Source organism: Pseudomyrmex gracilis, unplaced genomic scaffold (genome assembly GCF_002006095.1).
Source record: "Pseudomyrmex gracilis isolate BER0280 unplaced genomic scaffold, ASM200609v1 scaffold_52, whole genome shotgun sequence".
NCBI lineage: Eukaryota > Metazoa > Arthropoda > Insecta > Hymenoptera > Formicidae > Pseudomyrmex > Pseudomyrmex gracilis.
In genome coordinates, this window is record NW_018020636.1 from 165,326 (window position 1) to 186,882 (window position 21,557).

Sequence of the window (21,557 nt, forward strand, 5' to 3'; positions counted from 1 at the left end):
GCGGTCGCGCGACCGAGGTCAGTGACCCCGCCGCGGTCGCGCGACCGAGGTCAGTGACCCCGCTGCGGTCGCGCGGCCGGGTCAGTGACCCTCCCCCACCACGGTCGCGCGGCCGAGGTCAGTGACCTTGCCGCGGTCACCTTACTGTAATATATATACAATACATATAATACAATATAAAGTATAATATTATAAATATATAATAAATTATATGTATATATATATATAATATATATTATTTAATGTTATATATAATATCAATGTTATATATAATATAAATTAGTCACGTTACTTTAATCACGTGTTGTTTTTCTATTTTTTCCTGTCACATGACTTTACTTTAGTCACGTTTTTAATTTTCTTCACGTATATGACGAACTGTCAAAATCGCTTTTCTGTCATTATTTACTCTCTCGATCTTACCGATTCGATTCGACTCGACTCGACTCGATCAACCAACCAATCGACAACGCGAAAAAGAGGCAACAATAGATGCGATAGATTCGATTCCGAAACACGCACTTCTTGGTACACGTGGATTTTTTTATATAGGAGGATAGGAAAAAATTCTATGTAACTTGATAATTTGAAAAAACAAATTGCAATTAATTCCAAGACAACGCGTAAATTGTTTACAACATAACATACGCGTCGCAAAGAGAACCAAAAAAAAAAAAAAAAAACGAAGGAAAGCGATTTATCTGACAATCGTCAATTCCTCGATTCTCGATGATGCAATTCCCGTTGAAGCAGCCGAAGCTGACACCTTTCGATTCTCCATGATACGATTGACTCGTTATCGTAGCGTTATTGGCGAGCGAACAAAAGGGCGTCGATGAAAGGCGCCGCGACGCCGGCCGCGAAGAACAATGGCGGAAGTCGGAGAGAATGCCAAAGGGGAAAAAAGTCGGCGAAACTCAATAGAAGTAAACGAGATCGAGACCGTCAATTTTCTTTATTCCGATTCACAGGAGGAGTCGATGAAATTGTAAAATTATGAGCACGTATGAAATTGTTATATTAACAATTATACTGTTATCTCACATTATTATCGTGACAGATAGATATATCGAGATCCTAACACGCACACATGTGTGTTATGTGCAATACTATAACGAGATGCTCTTTCTCGTTTAGAAATCTGAGAGTATCAAACGTGGTGTAATGTAAATGTTGTTAATCAAAGTCCTTAAAAATCTTAAAAGTAATTGTAGAAAATATCAACACACAAAAGACACATTCTTCCAAATAACTTCGCATTATTGATAATAATACCGAGAGTAATTTCAGCAAGAGAAATTAATATCTCAATTCGAAAGCGTTAAGACGATGCAACTCGCGGAAAGCCGAGTGAGTATCGTTCAAGAGAGATCGCAATTACCGCAGCTTAATTAACTTCCGGCGCAACATTAGCGAATATTGAGGGCGATTAATCGATATTCAATTTCGCATGACGACGCGCATCGCCTGGCCATGACATCGTGATCCTCGATCCATTCACAAAATGATATTGTAAGAATGATAATAATAACGATGACGATAAAAAAAAAACCATGTATAACTCTGTTGAATTAATTCCCGACCAATTACTTTTTTCTCATTAATTAATACGTCGTATTAATGCGCAGTGCGCAATATATAAGACACGCCACGTGTACACTATAATAATTTCTCGATAATTTGCATTTTATTGTATGTATTTCTTCGCAAATTCAATAATTACAATGTAAATTAGTAAAACTCAAAAATTAGAAAAAGTATATTAAAAAATGTAGTCTCTTCTCGTTTTAAATTCGATTCATCTACATTTCGAGCTTCGAAATTTCGTTCTCGCTTTTTTAGTCTAACTGTGTACAAAGTTATTTGATTATTTCTATTAAAAAATCAATTTATAATTGTGCATTCTGTAGATTCTGGAGATAACATTGTCTCTCGTTATCGCAACATTATCGGAAGATCGTCAAAAGAACAGCTGAGAAAAATCTTGGCAAGGAACGACAGACGTAAAAGAGATCAAAGGAACATGGAAATGGAAATAGGACACGAATTGATCATACCGCAACGCGACTGCGCTCTAATTGAATTTTTTCGTTATATCACTACTTTGGTTCTTTACTCGGTTATTATTCATTTGCGGTAATTGAATTATGTTTATACGTATGTATTTTTATTTATTGTCATTTGCGAATATCATTTTACTAATATTTTACTAATATTAAGATTTCGCCGCAAGTAAAGTTGGAAAAGCATACAATTAGATTTGAATAGTGCGTTGAATAATGTAGTAGGTAATTATCTCCAGCGTACGACTGTTCCAATATTTAGTTGCAATCTAGCGAAATCGAAATCTTTAAATTAACAATAAGCCGTGGTTCTCCTGGAGTACAATTTCAAGAAATTGAATACACATTTTGCAATAACAATTTGCGTTTCTCAAGCAATAAAATCGCGATAAAATATATATTGTTTTAATGGTAAGTCTTTAAATGTTAAGTTCTCTTCTTCTCTCTCTCTCTCTCTCTCTCTCTCTCTCTCTCTCTCTCTCTCTCTTTTATAGCATAAAACTCACTAAAAATGAAACTTCGTAGATGAAAAAAATGGCGTTAAAAATTTATTGCGTTACAAAATAATGTAATAAAAACGTGGCATAATGCGTAATTTGCCCATGATTCTCGAATACGTGTTATTTATCATCTTCGCGAAATTCCAAATGGTTTTGCAGTTCACCAAATTACGGGACGCCAAACACACTGAGAGCTCATTCCGAAGGTGTGACGTTCCGCATGACTCGGTTCGAGAGGGAAGGAATTCTTTTCAGGCTGCCTTTCAAGAATTTCAATAAAAGCTCTGACGGGGTCCGTTGACCAGCACTACATTTTGATATTACCTTTGAGATATAACTATACTATACCAGATAACTACTGATATATATCCGGAATATATATTAATAATCCGCCAATATTTGATATCCAAGTAAATCAAGCTCCAAGCAAAATGCATAAAACGTCTTCTTACGTCTTTAAAGTATCAAATTAATTTTCATCAGCGCGCTCATCAATTTGCGCGCATCATTTATAATTATATTTAAAATATTCAATCTACGAGGAGGAGAGATTAAACCTCATAAATTTTTCGTTACACGCTTATTTCGAGTATCATCGTGACTCTTCTGCTTCGCTATTCGTCTTGATTACTCATCTTCGCTTATTTCTCCGTAAAGTCACGCGAGAGGGTGGACTCGCGCGTTTCGATCGAATGAACCAGTTGAGTGGAAGGGGGTAGCTTTTCAACAAGCAGTCGCAACCAACATCAGAGAGAGAGAGAGAGAGAGAGAGAGAGAGAGAGAAAGAGAGAACGGGCAATGTTATCCTCTCACATGCTTTCCCGAGAAAGGAGACACGCGTCCGACGATCGCGCGCAGGCAGTTTCAAGGCCCTCGATAATCGTGTAATTGAATGCTAACGATGCTGAAATGTTGATAGAACTCGCTCGACTGCTCCACAAATATGCTCTTCGGTGTTTCACCGGCGGCGGTAGCGGACAGCCTCTGTTTGTGCGGGTTTCTGTGTGTACCGGCGGCTGCTAGACGAAGGTTACCGGGCGCAAGCACAATGAACGAGTGCTCTGAATGGACTACACCGCGCCACGCCACCACCGCGCCAAACCAACCCCCGCGATTGGACGGACTGGGGCTCGCCGCGGAAATTTTCCCAACGCTGATTTAGTATTCGCGCTTGATTAAGTACGGCGCTTACACGACGAACTCGTTCTCTTGCCGCGGGCATTTCGCGCATTCAGACATTTAACTCCCTAACTCTCACACACTCTCTCTCTCTTCCTCTCTTTGTGGAACGCGAGCTTTTATTTATTAAGAAAGTATTTCAGATCTCTCGCATGAGCGCTTTCGACGCTGATTAGGGATAATTCTAAACTAGGTCGGCGAGTTTCCGCAACGTATCTCCGGTTCAGTTTACAGTCGGTCTTCTCTTGGCAATAATTTTAACTGAGTTAAAATATTATCTACTATCGCAACTCTATACATATATATACATATATATATATATATATATATATACATATATATATATCTCTCAGAATAAACTCCATTTGAAATTAATTAAGCGATGAGATTATTTGAGTATTTTTATTTTATATACTTCTCATCTCTTCCGAGTGTTATTAATATAACATTGCGATAGAAATGAATAAAAAACCCCGTTTTCCAGAAGAAAGATAATTCTGGAAATTTTACGATTTCTTGTCGACGACTCTCCTGAGAGAGAAGGATGTAACGCGATATATATCATCGAAATCACTCTCGAAGCGCTCTCTTTCTCTCTTTCTCTTTCTCTCATCCACCGTGACTATATTGGCGCGTAGAGAGCGCCAAATATCATCGTAGATTTCAAAACGGTATTGTGAAAACGGCAGCGCGAGATGAGAAGGCACAATCCAGAATTAGTCCGATGGGTGGTAAAACACTTGGCGAAATAAAAAGAACCGACGCCGCCCGTTTCCCGGGCTAAACCGCCGGCACCGACGGGTACGTACAGCGAAATGGAGTCAGCCGGGAATGACGATGGCGGATTAGCCCGCAGGCACGTGCTGCGGACACCATTCTCCACTTCGCTTGAGTGCTCGAAAATCACGTTCGCGCTGAACTCAGCTCGAAAACAGACTACGGCGATATTCGCGCGAACGGGATCGCGCGCGCTCGCCGTGCGTCTCCCGATTCCTGTTGCCTCTTCCAACGCGCGAGAACGAGCTCGCCGCTCTTTTGTCGTCTGCACCCTTCGGCATTCGTACAACGCCGAGGGACGATCGATTCCACATTCTCTTTTCAGAGAGATCGTCTCTCTCTCTCTCTCTCTCTCTCTCCTCTTTTTCGAAGAGTCGCGGTCGTTACTTTTCGGTCGCGGCCGCTAAAGGTCCTACGGGGATTTGCGAAAAACGTAGTGTACGATAGTGACGGATTCCACCTATACTTGTGTGTACACGTGCGATAACTCCCGCGTATATCACCATAGCGCTATATAAAGTACTAGGAAATAAACTATGAATTATTAAGCATTGCGAATTCTGAATATTCTCTTTTTAGCATGCGGGCGCATTATGCGGTTTGTGGATTCATTATGATGAATGGAACAAAGGGTCGAGAAGGGTATAACAAGAGGATTTATTAACAAGGATTATGAGGGACCTTGATACGAGACAATAGCATTTCCCGGGAGATCTCGTTTCTAACTCGCCGACTATCGTTTTCTCGCAACAGGGATAAGTGAGCTGTTGAATACGTTAGTTCGCGCTCTGAGTGTTTTCTGCGTCATAAAAAAAATAAAAAAATAAAAAAAAAACAACAATTGGTGACAAAGTACAAATAAATTGCAGGGTTGAACAAGATAATTTGTCACGAAACAAATTTAGTAATTACACGTTGATGTTAAGATCAACGTCAATGTTGAGATAGAGAGAGAGAGAGAGAGAGAGTATCTTTGATTGAAAACACTTTTGTTTCAATCGGAAAACATAATTTACACGAAAAAGGATTGAAACGGATGAGATATTTTCGTGGCTCATTATATGAGATATTTGCATTTTCATTTCACGAAGAAATATAATGGATTCGTTCGCGCGCGAATTGCATTGGTATATTAACTATACGCATGTCAGTAATCAATGTTTAACACGTGGGCGAGAGAGAGGATGGGGGTTTACCAAGTTATGTCGCGGTTTGCGGTACACCGAGGGCTATCGTGCACCACATTCAGATGCACACAGTGCGCGCGCGCGAGATATTGCTTGTTCTAACATAATATTATCGAGTACTCGTTATACGAATACTGTCTTTCTGAGTAATGGCATTTTTGATAAATAAAAATTGATTTTCTATTAAATTATAATAATCGAAGAAATAAAAACACATCTATATTTTTAGTACTTTATTACGCACAAAGTGATGTACATCCATTAAGCTAATAATTTTTTCTTTTTCTCTCTCAATATGCTTGTTTGTGTAGTTTTGTTATAAAACTTTGTTATTGATTTTTATATTTAATAGTTGCTTTTACTTTTTCAGTTCAAACAAATTTTTAAAAAATTATCGACAGTTATATATTCTGTAAATTCAAATAATTAAATTTATGATAAATATACGTGTGTGTGCGTACGATTAACAAAACGAATATAACAAAAAACCTGATATTGTAGTTTAATTAATTTTTGTTTGAAGAAATGACACTTTTAATATTCGAAATATGCACACACAGAGAAAATAATACGCTAAAAAAATATGTTCTGTACGCATAAATGACTGGGTCTATAATTTATTCTCTTTTTTGTTTAAAACAAAAGAATGAATATTGCAAATTATTCGCGCTAGAATATTATCGATTTTTGAAGTATTACAGAAAAATTCGTAATCTAAATTTTTGAAAATTTTTATTTCTTTTTATTTTTTGTATTACTAATTTCCAAATTGCTTTGTGCGCGGATAAAAACGAGAGAGGCCAGCTGCTTTTCGCAATTTGTCTATTTGAAAAGCGTCTAAATGTGCGAGTGAAAAATATCGGCTGACAGTGCTTAATAAACGAGGCGACAATTTTTAAAACGCACGATAATACCGGACAGGATATCCCGGCAGGATAATGGTGCGTGCCAGCGACGTTAATTACGTTCCTACGGCGTTTGCAAGTATAATTTTCGAGTGTCGACACGCACACACGCGTGCGAGAAGCGTGTTCCTATGCAGATTTATATTCCACGGAACGTAGAATAATAAGAACTCTTCCTCGTCCCGAATCGATTCGGCTCGACCTCAACATCGATCTACTCCACTGAAAATGTAGCGTACAAAGAAAAGAGCCGCTTATTTCTCAAAGCATTTGAGAACAGTCGCTGTTTTATTTAAGAAGAAATGTAAATTAGATTTTTTTTAAATTTTAAATATTAAAGAGAAAAAAAGCGTGAAAATTAAAATTATTACAATTATGAAAACTTAGAAAAGCCGAGATATATATATTTCATACGAATTCGAAAATATGAGGACGCAAAGAGTCAATCGATTCTCGAATAAAAAGCTACTAGAACTAGAAAGCTGCAAAAAGCGACGAATCGTCGATTCGCCACACCTCGTAAGAGATTATTACCGGAATAAAAATTTTTTGACTCACATTTAATCTCGGCAATAACCGGCGTTGTTTGGCCGATTGCATCGGCTGTAAACGAGCGCGGGGCGGGTATAATGCGCTTGGCCCCGGAACGACCCGAACTAGGGAAGCACATTAATATACCTAATGGTACTCCGGAACTTGGCTCCGGCCACCCCCCGAGACAAAACTCCCTTAATTGTGCCACTTCCGTTCGAGCGAAAATTCAACCGGTAACCACGTTCACCTGCCGAGATTATCAGCCGACATCCCCCTGACACGATGCGTCTATTGATAGATAATGTTGGAAAATAATAACGTTTGTGAGATTATTAATGCATGAGTGGAATGCCGTCGCGCGCGCCCGTGTTACATTACATCAAAATAAATTGAAACAATCATTTCATGGAACACGCGACATAATCTATTTATTAATATACATATGTACATGTGCGTGCGTCTGTGTGTATCTTAACTTTTCACACAGAATTACAGCGTGTTAAGCTCCTAACAAAATCTTCCAGACATTTTAATTCCTGGATTACTGCATCTTTAAAGTTTTAGTCTTTGAACTATTATTAAGCTCTCGGAATTAAGGACTTGTAAGTATTATCTTGTGTGCCTGAGTTTCTGCTTGCTTTAAAATTCAAGCAGCTAAAAATCCACTTAAATTTAGAAATTGGAAAAGTATGATATTCAAATTGCCATGTAAAATGCAAGAATTCGCAGTTGACAATAGTGTGTCAAAAACAAAACAAAACAAAACAAAACTCACTCGCACTTCGGAGATTGAGACACTCGAGGTAACTTTTCTACGGTTAGAAAGGCGTTAAATGTCGTTTTTAGAGGATTTGTAAAAACAAAATCATGCTGTTTCATAAAATAAAAAAAAAAAATTATTGTCTACTGCGCAACACCCCGTGTCACTCCCACAGCACCATTTAGTTAACCCCCCAACTCCTCGTCTGTCTTCATCATTTATTCTCCGAGGGTGGCGTAATAAAGCTCGGCAGATATCAAGCCCGATAGAAGTCGGCGTAGCTGCAAAACGATCCCCGTGACTCGCTTATCCGGCCTTGTATGTAAATGTTGACATGTTTTCTGAAGCTAGAAACACATACACACACGCACGCGCACGCTCGCACACGGTGACACACCTGCGGCGCATGCCGCAAAAGGAAAGTCGTGTTATCTCATGTAAATCTTCACGGTAGCGCGATAAGCGTGAATTTCACCGCTCGCTTATTAATATTTATGTCCGGCGTTAAAGGGGTTGGCGAGGCCAAACCAACGTCTACAGGCCACTTCAAAAGTCGCCGACTACCTTTTCTCTGCTCTCCTTTCTCCTAATAGAATCGTTAAAACCACATTTGTTGAAATCTTGAATTCGTGTGTGTTCCAGTACGCTTCGAGATTCGAAAACGAAAATTCTGTTTCAGATTTTGAAAATTACAATTGATTTCTGCAACTTCGATATTATTTTAGAAATTAATTCTTAATTATTTTTTTTTTCCGAATAACAAACTATCGCGATAAGACTGCTTTTTTGTTGACATTAAACGCGCGAAACATCATAAATGTAAAATTGCAAACTCTGACGACAAATTGCATAGATGTTTAAGTTACAAATAATTATGCTCTCTAACTATTCATCTGAGAAACACACGAGGCTATTCCGAGTTGCGGAAGGAAGACCGCTCCACAAAATGCGCTGCGTTACTATGCACTCTGCTGCAACGAGCAAACCTAATTTACACAAACCGCAGGAAATAAACGCACGAAGGAGATGAAAGGAAGAGGAAAAGGGAGACATGTTAAGGTCTCGTATTTCAATAAGGCAAGGATATATAACGCCCAACACATTTCAAACTTTTAAGTGAAGATATTTTTCTTTTAATTGGCGAGAGTGTTATCTCTCGATATTATATCGAGGTGTAAAAATCGAAACTGAAATTAAAAACGTAACGACCGACCAATGATTTCTCTCTCTTTTATAATTAAAACAAAATTTGTAGTTAAGATATTTATATAGTAAAAAATAAAATTTAAATAAAGTTAAATATAATAAATTATTATAAAGCGCGATAAACTTTATAGAACGTGTGATAAGCAAAATTGAATTGGCAAGAATAAACTACACACAAGAAACATGCGTTGTTAAAAGTTAGGCGCTTGCCGCATGATTCACGAAAAAATCTGCAATCACGTGATCTCAATGGAGGCGGGAAGAGGATTAACGGACGGACAATGAACGGACGATCCTGCTTGAATGGCGTGCTGAAGCGCACTCGAAACCGAGCCGAACAATTCACGCGTAATTCTCGTAACTGCGATATTCGCGTTTCGCTGCGATTTCCGTCTCGACGAGGTCGGATTTGGCTTTCCCGCCCGTTTCGAAGATCTCGCTTAAGGTTCTCCGCGTGATTTGAATCACAAAATTCAATTCGTGCGTTTCGCGCAGTAAAATAAACCTTCAATTTTACGTATTAGGCGCGTTCGATGTTTTAATTTTCTTTCCCAGAAAACTGACAAGAACTTACGCGCATCCAGTCCTGCAATTAATTATTATAATGATAAGGTAAAAATAAACGGGAAGAGAAAGATTAGGTGCATAATACTGTCTCAACTGTGCAGGATACACCCGGTATACGTCGCATTAAGCGCAGCGCGACGCTGCCCCCGGACTAATTGGGAGCGGTTAATGAGGTGACGCATTTTTATTGTTCTTCCGGCTTGTTAAGCGACCTGTTTGCTTCCGTAACACGTACGCCGGGAGCCCCGGGAAGGCGCAGGGATAGCCGGCGAATCCCGCGGATATCCTGAAATTGTCCCGAATACCTCGCGCGAATCCCGGAAACGCCGGCGGAATATTTTTCGCGGCTTTGCCAACCCGGCAGATTATCGACGTGGTGCGGCACACACGTGCGTTTATTCACGCACGCGTCTTCGTTCGTTCAAACGAACGTGTGTCCGAATGAATTTATAATTAAATCAACGTGATAAATAAGAATAAAAAAAAAAAAAAAAGAAAAAGATCAACGGATCAGCTCGACCGGGTTTAAGCGAGAAATGATTTAGCTCGTCAAATATTATCTTACACAAGAAGTGAATTAACCTGTCAAGTAATACTTTTTGGTGAATTACGCAGTGTGAAGTTAAACCGCTAAAAATAACACACGCCGGGTTATACTTCGATGTGTATTCTCTCAAAATACGAAAAGTAACATATGATTTTTCTCGTGGGACGGTGTATAATATTTTTTCGCAACAAAATAAATGCGATAAAACTTTGACAACAACTTATAGGATTTTGTTTGAATTATAGATAGTTTGAGATATTTCTGAACGGGTTAATTTATTGCAAAAGTCGAAAAATGTTTAATACAACGAGGAATAGTTTCGTCACATTTGTTGCAATATAGCAGGAATGCCTCTATCGCGATCAGAAATATTCAAAACCTACAAAATTTTTATTTCGGAAAAAATTAACATAGAAACATCATACGAATGCTATAAAAATGTTCAGACGAACGCACACACAAGACAGTTAAAATATTGAAAACTCAAAGTGACATTCTAATAAATGAACGCAGGTTGATTGGGTTTTGTATAGAGCTAAATGACCTGTTTGTGTTAAAAATGAACTGGCATTTTCGTTTCTGGATGACATGCAATTTTGAATATATCACTTTAAATGGTCTTTTAATTAACTATTGTAGTTCACCGATCTACGTATGTACGTATGCGTACAATTGTTTTTTTTTTTTTTAATAGTTTCGTGCTAGAATATTTTGCGTCGCGTGTCGACAAAATCAAAAGATTATGAAACAACGCACGCAATTAAGTTTTCGCTTAAAAAAATACGCGTGCGTGCAAATCAGCATTTCATCTGGATGTATAAGCGAGAAACTACGCAACAGCGCCTGGCGATAACTTTTACGCTATAGTAATAAAAGGTGGATTATTTATAGAAAAAATTATTTTCTACGCACACCGTGTCTCCTCTTTAATAAAGAGCAATCCGAGTTGAGACATATATTTTCTCCGGCACAATTAATGTTTATTATTGCAACAGCAGAGAAACTCCACGTAATAAACTCTCTCCACACATGTGAAAAAAGAAAAACAAAAAAAATACGTGCAATGATATTTTTTTCAATTCTGTTGCGGACTTTAATCGATAAAATTTACCCATTTCAAAATTTTTTGTTTGTTTTTTTTTCCCGTTGAAAATAGTTTTCGTCGCATGTTGGGATATTCCGCGAGGGAAGTCTCACACATGCCGGATTTCTGGTCAGGATGAGGACGCGGAAGATTGACGGCTGCATTAAAAGGACGACAGGCGAAGGACCCGGAAAATCCACACGCGGATATTACGCGACGTTCTCGAGATGTCGTGTTTTTCTCTTGCCACTCCGCGAGACTTTGCATTGAAAAATTTGATTTGATCGCGCGAACTAAAGTTTATCGTCGGTACGTTAATATTTTTTTCGTAGATGAATAAAAGTAACGCAAAAAAAAAAAAACAAAGATTGAAGTTACCGTAGTGTTTTGCTATCTTTTTTTTTCAGTCAATTATCATAATTGACAGAATCGATTATCATGATTGATCGATATCGGAATTGATTCGCTACTTATACGTTATCGAACCTCTGCCAGAACTGTCATTGCGAATCTTTCTTTATTTCTTTATTTTTCCCCGAACGAGCTTTCCTTGATGTCGGACCAATTTGCTGTATATATATATAACGCCCGTGATGGTTAATTCATGACTGTATTCCACTCAATTTCGTGAACTTTAACGTTTCAATCCTTTTTACGAGCATCTTTTCAGTTTGTAAGCAACGTTCTTTGCTATTTATTGCAGATTTTTCAGATAGCACATCTTACGAATGTTTCGTCTCTCTCTCTCTCTCTCTCTCTCTCTCTCTCTCTCTCTCTCTTCGTTAACAAATCAGAAACGATAGAGCACTCGCAATGAACATAAAACTTATCAGGTATATTCAACGGCTAAATTGTGTATAATACACTAATGAATCTTAAGTTTAATTTTAGCTGTATATGGAAAATTATTTTATGGATGTTCAAACTGTTCACCTTTGTTCCACGTAACTGTACGCGCGCTTTACATAAGCGTTTACCATGCGAAACAAAGTTAATCCGAGGAACTGTTTCATGCTTAACGCTTGTTATATCCAAAGTTTATTCCAAAAGTAATTTCAAAGTAATTACATATTTGAGTTGTGGTTATGCATTTAATTCTATCGCCTGCTAAAACCGTTTTTCTTCTACGAGTCAGTTTTTTTTTTTTTTTTTTTTTTTTTTTTTTTTTTTTTTTTTTCTTTTTCTTTAATTACAATAAATCTCCGAAAAACTTAACGTTGCTTAAGTAAATTGGCGCGCTCGAAAAAATCGCGAGATTTTTGTCTTTATTCGTTCTTTTCAAAGCTCGTGTAAAAACGAGAAATGAGAAAGCAGAGAGCAAGCGACAGGAGAAAGAAAAGCAAGAGAGACACGACTTAGTTCGTGAAAAGATATCGACGTTTGCCACCACGCTATCTGTCATGGATAATGCATCAGCCGCTACAGAATGTAGGAGTCCACGTCGCGTCTTCTTTCTCGCAAAATATTTCTCGTATCGAACACTCAAGATCGCCAGAAACCACAGTTGCAATTAAATTCCCAATCACGTAAAATAGAACGCTCTACTATTTAATATTTCAACGGTCATTCGAGCAAATGATAAAAAGTTTCAATATCGCGCACGAAAAGCGACATCGCTCGTGATTTACGGCAGTTATTTTCCTTTTCGCGTGACATATTTTTTTGTGCAAATGTATTTCTTTTAAATCTTGAGTCTTTTTTCTTTATCAACACACTCAAAATAGATCCCGTTCGATTCTCCATACGCTCCATTCGACACAATTAGGTTTTTTTTTATTCCACGTGCGTCTCGCGCAAGTTAACCTTAGCAAACACGCGGCTGCTCGTGAATTCGCGGTCACGTTTCGCGCGTAAAATACGCTCTCGGCGTTTTCGGGTTTATACATCGAGTTTAGGGTTCGTTCGGGCGTCTTAAGGCCGGGGATAAAGCGGTCCTTTGAATGAGACTCCTCTCACTCAAAGATTTATGTGAGCCGCGCCTGGAAAAATCGAGCAGATGGGGGCGAGATGGCGCAACTACGTGCCAAAGAACACCGGAATCTACTTTGACTAGATTGTCAACAAATTTGTACTTTTTGTATGCGAAACAAAAACAAGACTCACGATATTGTCACATGTATCTACGCGCCGTATACATATTACATAAGATAACTTCAATTTTCTGCAGAAATGTAATCTTCCGCGCGCGCACATGTGCAAACATACGCGCAAACACATGTGCTAATATATTGCTGTAAATGCACAACGGACGAGGATGTATGTACGCGCGATATCCAAATATCCCGCATTGCTTTGTTAAAAAAACAAGTGTCATCTTCAGCAAAATGGAATTTACAAAAGACATATTTGCGTTTTGTGTAAAAAAAAAAAAAAAACAGAAAAATTTAACAATAAATATAATACGACTTCAATAAGTATAAATCGAGAAAAAGGATTTTATAGCGATAGTACGTGGAATGGAAAATCTCGAGAGATCAATTCTTGGTGTCTTTTTCGCATTGAGATTTTTTTAAATTTCATTGAGCGGTTAAGCGGACAGTTCATAAATATTTGATGCAAAGTAGTATCCTATATTTTAGAATTTTTAAATTGTAGAATTTTAGAATAAAATTGTTATTCAATTCGAATTTTTCTATTAATTTATATGTTAAAAAAACATGTTTTTGCACGTATATCTAGCTTATGGCTATAAAGTTCTATTTCTTTTATTTAAGATAAAAAATTGGTCAATTACCAGTCGTTGCCAGTCTTGGTGACATTCTGTCGCTTGCGTCCGGTCTGATGAGGCTTCGGCTCCGCCACCATGTTTACATCTACAAACACAAAACACAACAGATTCATTAGTTATGAAATATAATACAGCACAAAAATGCGTTGAATAATCAAGTGATTCGTGGTTATTGTTCAAATAATATATTCAGCGATACATCAAGGGAAAAGGCACTAATTAATTACATTTACCACCAAGTATGATATATGTATATTCAGTAATATACGATATATGTGTGCGCATTCGCGTAATAATTGAATGAGCGAAACGAGGCGGATTGCGAAGATCGACTCCGAGCGGACACGCCCGGCGTATCGTAATACAAGCGCAAAGTGCATTTTCATCGCCGCGCTGCACCGCTTCGCAGTCCACTGGCGGCTTACGCGGATTAATAAAAGACGGCGACGAAGCGCGAAGTTTCCGCTCAGCGTTTCCGCAAACAGTTATTAATTTCGCTGCCTTTGAGCCGGCCCGTAGCGAGATTGATAATGAATGCGCCGCGTCGTCGTCGTCGTCGTCGTCGTCGTCGTCGTCGTCGTTGTCGTCGTCGACGGTGGGCGATCAAGCGACAAGGATTTCTCATTCTTCTTGTTTCCGCGCGCTTTACCCAGCCGAGACGGTCGCCGTATTCATCGTACAGAGCGATTCAAAAGTCGCGCAACAGGTGTGCAACGGATATTGATCCGCGCGATATTCTGTAGCGAATCCCCGCGATTGTGCGTACGTGTTTCTTCGAATGTTGAAGGCACCGTCTGTGATAAATACTCGGATTATAAATTTGCAGACTGCGCAGAGGCATTAATCTCACGAGCTCTGTGTAATTACACGCTGTGACGAGTCCGATGAAAGCAACCGTTTCGGAAGCGACACGTAAAGAATTTAAAATAAATTGTGCTTGTAATTAGCATGATGAGCGCGTGACAAACGTCGAAGAACATACACACACACACGTACACGGTTTGCTCCAGGGTATGCATTTCTCTGAAATCAAGGTTAAAGGATCAACAAAAGGAAGAACACGCCAGAGAACAGAGATAGTGGCACCTGCCGGAGGCAAGAACACGAAACGACAGCGATAAGGAAGGAAGTGTCAAGGGGGTAAAAAGAGCAAAAAAAAAAAATAGCAAGAGGAAGCAAAAGAAAACAGAAAAAGCTAGGAAAAACTAATATAAGGGTGCAAGGAACAGTTTCAATTCAATGAAATTGTACTTCTTTTCTTGCAGCGGGGATGAAAAAAGTAGAAAAAGCAGAAGTTGGGCGGACAAAGAGAAAAGAGACAGCCGCGTGATTGTTGTAACACATAACGTGCGCCGTGTTAAAAATATTGTCCAAAATGCCATCGAAAAATTAAAAACGACGAAAGATATACATGTAATTTTCTAAATTGTACGGTGTAATTACGGTGTATGTTTTATTAATTGTTTATTATTTATTGTTTATTTAAAAAACGTGACGTTGAGATTAAGATGACAAAGACTTTCTTTCGACGTTTGCGAAGACGCGCATTCTCTCCGTGGAACACACACTTTTGTTGAGTTTTATTGAACTCACAACTTGTGTGTGTGCAGTTTGTGTGAGTAAAGTTAAAATAATCATGAGTTTAGGATTACACCCCCTTCCTTATCCTTCTCCCGCAAATCACTTCATTCCAAAAACATTTTCCATCACGCTCGTTGCTCCCGCAAGACATTTGCTCGTATCCGTGTCGCTAACTTCCGTACGTTCTGCAAACCGTTGAGGTCCTGTAGCAGCCCGTCCCCTAACCCCTCTACCCTTCGCCATTTCAGTCCCTCGCAGGGGGTGGTTTGTGGATGTTCCTTGTTAGAGTAGCGGGCTGATTCCGTTGTGTGCGCAGCGGTGCGCTTCGTCCTTTGTGTGAGCTAACCAAACACCCCCGGCCCGCGTCCCCTTCCTTGTACCTTATTCTCATCCCCCTCACTCTCTTACTGCTCCTCCATTATCGCGGCTACTTGCGCAAATTGTTTACACGTCGGCCCGCGAGCATTTCATGAGGCCGTCCGAAAATTGATGATTTGCTAGGTGTTTGTTGCACTTGGAAGAGAAGAAGAGGGAGAGAGAGAGAGAGAGGTTGATTTATTAGGGAAAGACGAGGTAAGAGTATTTCACGGAGCCGCTAAAGACGACGGACAAGACCTAACTCAACAACTGAAAGATGGCATCGTTCTTTGTGGATTCGCAAACATTAACATGTATTTTCTTTTTTTTCTCAAACTGTTAAAATTATTAATTCCGCTTGTGTGTAAAAATAAAATTTTTTTCTAATTAAAAGTTGTACAACTGATTACGTCCGTAACACATCTATGTGTGTATGTGTGTGTGTGTTTGTCAGGAGAAATTTAAGCGCTTTTACGTGAGGAAAAGCAAAGTAACGACTCGTTCGGGTAACGAAACGCGAAGCAACGCAGTCGCAGAAACGCTGCGAAAGACAGACAATCGCCACACGGCTGATTGTTTTTCTCCGAGTTGATTTTCCCTGGATCGAAACGCGCGCGAGAACTGATTTATTGGTAATCCACTTCTCTGTGTGGCGGGAGAGAAAATCCAGGCGTCAAGGGGTTAAATGCAGCGCGGTGGAACGAAACTCTCCGACATTCGCCACCGCGACGCAGCTAATCGTTGCGGGCGTCGGCGTCGCCGCGAAGTTTAGTCGATACGCGGGTGTACGCGGATGCGGTGGTGCGCGCAAGAGAAACAGAGAGAGAGAGAAAGAGAGGGGTGGAGAATGGTAGAAAGAGAGAGAGAGAGAGGGGAGGGGGGAGAGGAAAGCGCGAGAGCGATGACAGAGAGTGAGAAGGAGACACACGAGAGACAGTAGAGAGAGGAAGTCGAGTATCGATGTCATCTCCAGCACGCGGTTGAAGGGTGATTCCTATATCGCGTTGTGAATTGTTCCTCGAACTAACCGCTTGGCGAATGAGTGCGAACGCGAGCGCGTGAGCGAGTGCAAGCGAGCGAGCTAGAGCGAAGCCGAGCGGAGTCTGTAACAGGCAGCGACGCTAATGGAATATGACAACGCGAGGCGAATAATAATCGGCCGTTTCTCCGTCGCCGAACTTCGTAATAAAACGAGCATTGTCCATGACGTTTCGTCGCCGACAGCGTCGCAACGTCACCGCGGACGTCGTCCCGCCATCGCGAGCGGATTTTTCAAGTGTTTCCGCGCGTGGGCGCGCGTTTATATTAACGATCTAGCTCGGCGATCATTTATATTCCGCGGGATATAACTGCAAATAAGTTCTTTTCTTGCTTTCTAATTAAAAAGTAGTTTTCCTTAACGTAATTGCCCTCTCCTTAATGTATATGTATTGTATAACATAAAAAATCATACAATGTGAGGATTTTGTGTCCCGATGTTAAAAGCTGAAATGTAAAACCATACGAATTATAAAAATGATTTTAGATAAATAAGAATTCTATTTTCATGCCCGAAATATATTTGATATTCACGGTTATCTATCTACGTTTAGATATAATAATATATTAGAATCTACATGTAATTAATTATAAATATATTCAACAATTTGTATCAAATAACATATGTACATTTATATGAGATATAATCTGTGCTATATCGCGTATAATAATAAGTCATGTTTTAACAATATAATTTACGTCATTGTACTTTTAATAAAATTTATATTAAATGTTTAATTACATGGAAAAATACTCTTTCATTTAATATACAGTTGAGATAATTAATTGCTCAGAAGAGAGTACAAATATAATATCAGTTGAAATATTCTCATGTGTTCTATGTTTAGAAAACGTTTTGTGGATATTTTCACGTTGGTCAAAATTCAACGTAACAATCAGGAATAAAACATCGTGCGTTTTATTATGTGGAACTTTGCGGGCAAAAGAATTAACTTATTAATTTAGTTTGTTATTGTGGCAGCGATTTTATTATTCAACAATGTCAAGAATAATTAATAAACTGTGAAAATCGTTGATAATATGCCCTATTAATTTTATAACCGCGAGCCGTTAATCACGAGGCACGCCAAATTGTTAATTCATCAATTTATTTATGATCTTACAGATCGAGTAATTAATGTTGCACATGGGCTCGACCGAACATATTTCGACATTCAATCGTATCAGAGCTATAATTTCATTATGAAATTTACACGAACCTAATAAATCTCACAAAATATCGCGCAGCAATAATTTTATCTAACACACCATTGACTTGTCTCTTAAAATCGTGTTTGACGTTATTAATCTTCTGTTTTTAAATTTGCACGCGACAAAACACAACATCGATTTTTACTCTCGCAACTCTTAACGATACAAATGTGGTTTAAAAATTTGCGTCTAAGAATTCTTTTATGTTTTTAAACGAATTTTGAACGAAAGAATGTGAAAAAATAATTTTCTTGAAAACACAATTCTCTCGCATTTGCGGAGTCGTTTCTTAAAAGACTTTTTCATGATCGTTCAGCGGTTCGAAATAACACCTTTTTCGGACTCACGCTCATCTTGAACAAAATTAATGAGAAAAAAAAACTCCCTAGTTTGTACCTTTTCAGCAAACTGTACTTGCCGCCGCGAAGACCAATTAACTAAAATAAAAAAAAAATAAAAACAATAAAAAAAAAAAACGGTCGATAGTTGAAGCAGGTCGGCAGCGGTGCGGCTGATCCTGGCGAATATTGTGTTCGCGGAACGCAGGATGGCGGAAGTTATCACCGTGTACACGCGCGGTTACAAGTTCGGCCGTTAAAAGCGCGCCCGGGTGAGTTTCGTACCAGCCAGTGCGACTCGCTCGGCTACGGACTCGGCTCGGCACCGGCTCGACATGCACGCATTACGCTATTAGCCCACGACACGACATCATTTCCATCGTTTCGCTACACTCTTTGCCCCGAGGCCCGGCCCTTTAATTGCGCCTCGTTATTTATAGCCGCAGTTAAAACTTGCTTTGCTGTAGAGGGAAACGGCGGCGATACACAAGCCGCCGGGTGTCTTCCCGCCTCTCTAACGGACAGATCGTTTGTCGCGGTCGACTTTGAGGCTGTCGCATAAATTATCCGGCAAATATTTTACGCCTTCATCTTGTTTAACCTTATCCCGTTATATAACGGGGCTAATGGAATTACCGGGTGGGATCATTTTTCCAGCTTGTTTCAACTTTGCTAGTATGTAAAATAATTTCGTGCGTTATTTATTTCTTACACGCGTGCCGCACTATCATTTCCGTGTCGCATTAGTTTTCGCTTCTTTATATTGCGTTTATATCTTATCAGCGTCAGGGGCGATGTACTACCTTGTTCTTTTATAAAAAAAAAAAAAAAAAAAAGAAAAGTATCTTTTTTCCGTTTCTTTGTATAATACTTACGGGTACTTTTCGTGATATTTCTTTTCTCTCCTTATGATTTTACGATTACCTCTTCCTATCTTTTCAACATTTCTCTTCACAATATTTCTCTCTGTTGCAATATATCTTACGTGTCCTCATGTAATGTTCTTTTTATATATTTCTTGTCCATCGAGCAATATTTCATTATTCGCGTTCATCTCTCTATATCTCCGATGATCCGAAGTTAGATCTGTAATATTTTCTCATCATATCTTTTAGAAGTAGTGCAAAAAAAAAACTACAGCACACTGAAACAAAAATAATTTCTGTACACGTATATACATATATATTCGTACAATAATCAGCCCCTCCAATATATAGAAACGGGAAAAATTGATGTTTCGCGATGTTTCATAATGACTATACGAACGACGGTATTCCGTGCACCCTAACGAAAACTGATAAATAGGAGCGTCGGCAGCGGCGCCAGTTCGGTTCAATTTTTTTTTTTTTTTTTTTTTAATCTCGCTAATCCCGCGGCCGAAAAAGAGAAAATCCGCGAATTCGCGAAAGGGCCCGCGGGGGCTAATCTTGGCCCGGGCCCTTTGTCGGCGAAAGTCTCTTTTGTTTACCCTGTACGCAGGGGGGCAGAGAGAAAAAAGAAAAAGGGAAAGAGAAAAGGGCGAGCTCTGCACGCGAAAAGGGGTAGGCACTTATTAAGCAAGCCCGGCTTTGTGCGAGCCTTCAGCCGTTGCCTCCCCTTTCTCTTTGGGTGGGGAAGGGCGTCGCGACGTCCGCAGACGGATTGACCGGACGGCGAGCTCGGACGAGCCGCGATGCAACGTAAAAGGACTCCGCATTTCTGTTGAAATGCCAGCTCGAAATGTGGTCGGCGTTCAATACGGCGAGCTTGAATAGGCCGCCCGGATTCTCAATGGCGCCGCGCACCACCACCGCGTAAGGGACGGCGCGCTAATTATGGCGCTTGTACCGTGTGATTGCGATGTATCGCATGTGTATTTTTTTTTCTGCGTATAATTACAGTAATTCAGATTTAATTACCGTGTTATATAAATTTATGCGTCGCTGTGCGCGCGCCGCGCGTGATTCACATCGGCTGATTAAAATTCATTTCAAAATATTCAAAGGCATTAATAAGGATGAGCGTGGAAAAATACGATACGACATTACAACAATACAATTTTAATGACGACTATTTGGATTAACAGTCTATTTAAAAAAAAAAAAAACATGTTACAACACAAGGAAAGGCGTGCCATTTGTATATAAATTAGTTAACACGAAAGAGAGAATCGATACTAAACTCCATCGGGATAAAAATTTACGTTTTCTGAGCAGTCATATTTCACGTTCACTGTATAAAAACACCGTCGAATCGTCAGCGCGCGCTAGTCTTAAGAAAAAGTTTCGAAAAGATCGAAAATCAGCAAATTCAGAAGATGGAGGACAGACAAAATGTGATCGGATTCTACGTCGTCTGAGGTTTAGAAAGTTTACAGTAGGATAGTTCGAAAATATATATTTACTTCTCTTGATTCTCCTTCAAGCACCTTGTATTCAAATTGCTGAACACAGGTAAATGTTTCAAGAAAAAATTAAATCCGCTTCTTTTTTTTTCAGAGTTATAAATTCGCTCAAAAAAATGGCTGCAATTTCTAAAGTGGTTTTGTTTCACATTGAAATACTGATTTCATAGCTCTTTTTAAATTTATTTTTATTTTTTGCTCTAGTTCTCTTCTTTATTCGTGACATAAAAATTATTTAAGTATAGCAATGCACGAAATAAAAGATTGCATGTTCGTTGCAGCCGTAAATTACACGGAATAGCAGAAAGGACAAGAGAGAGAGAGAGAGAGAAAGAGAGACATATAATATTTTATTTAACGGTCTTCGTGTGAAATATAGAACAGGACGAAGACCACGCGTTAACTTCACTAGAAGGGTTGGAAATCGTTGTACGGCATTTTCCATTGTTGTCGCGTGGACACGCTTCTGTCCAATTCTCCTTCGGCAAGAATAACGCGAAAACGAGAATGTGGTCCATAAATCCAAACAGTTTCTCGAGGACAGCTAGCGTCATCCCCACGAAAGAGACGCAGTTTCCGACATCGGCGCGGGCTCGCGCGCGCGGCGGTGG

The 21,557-nt window shown here is 39.3% G+C and overlaps 1 protein-coding gene across 2 annotated transcripts in view; it reads right to left on the reverse strand.

Moving 5' to 3' along the window:
- The window catches only part of LOC109853654, a 142,961-nt gene that overhangs the window by 23,615 nt on the left and 97,789 nt on the right, over positions 1-21,557 (reverse strand). For both annotated transcript variants that reach the window (XM_020425965.1, XM_020425964.1), the window contains one exon: positions 14,044-14,122. In XM_020425965.1, coding sequence (XP_020281554.1) covers positions 14,044-14,122 — 79 coding nt within the window. The remainder of the gene's footprint in view (positions 1-14,043; positions 14,123-21,557) is intronic.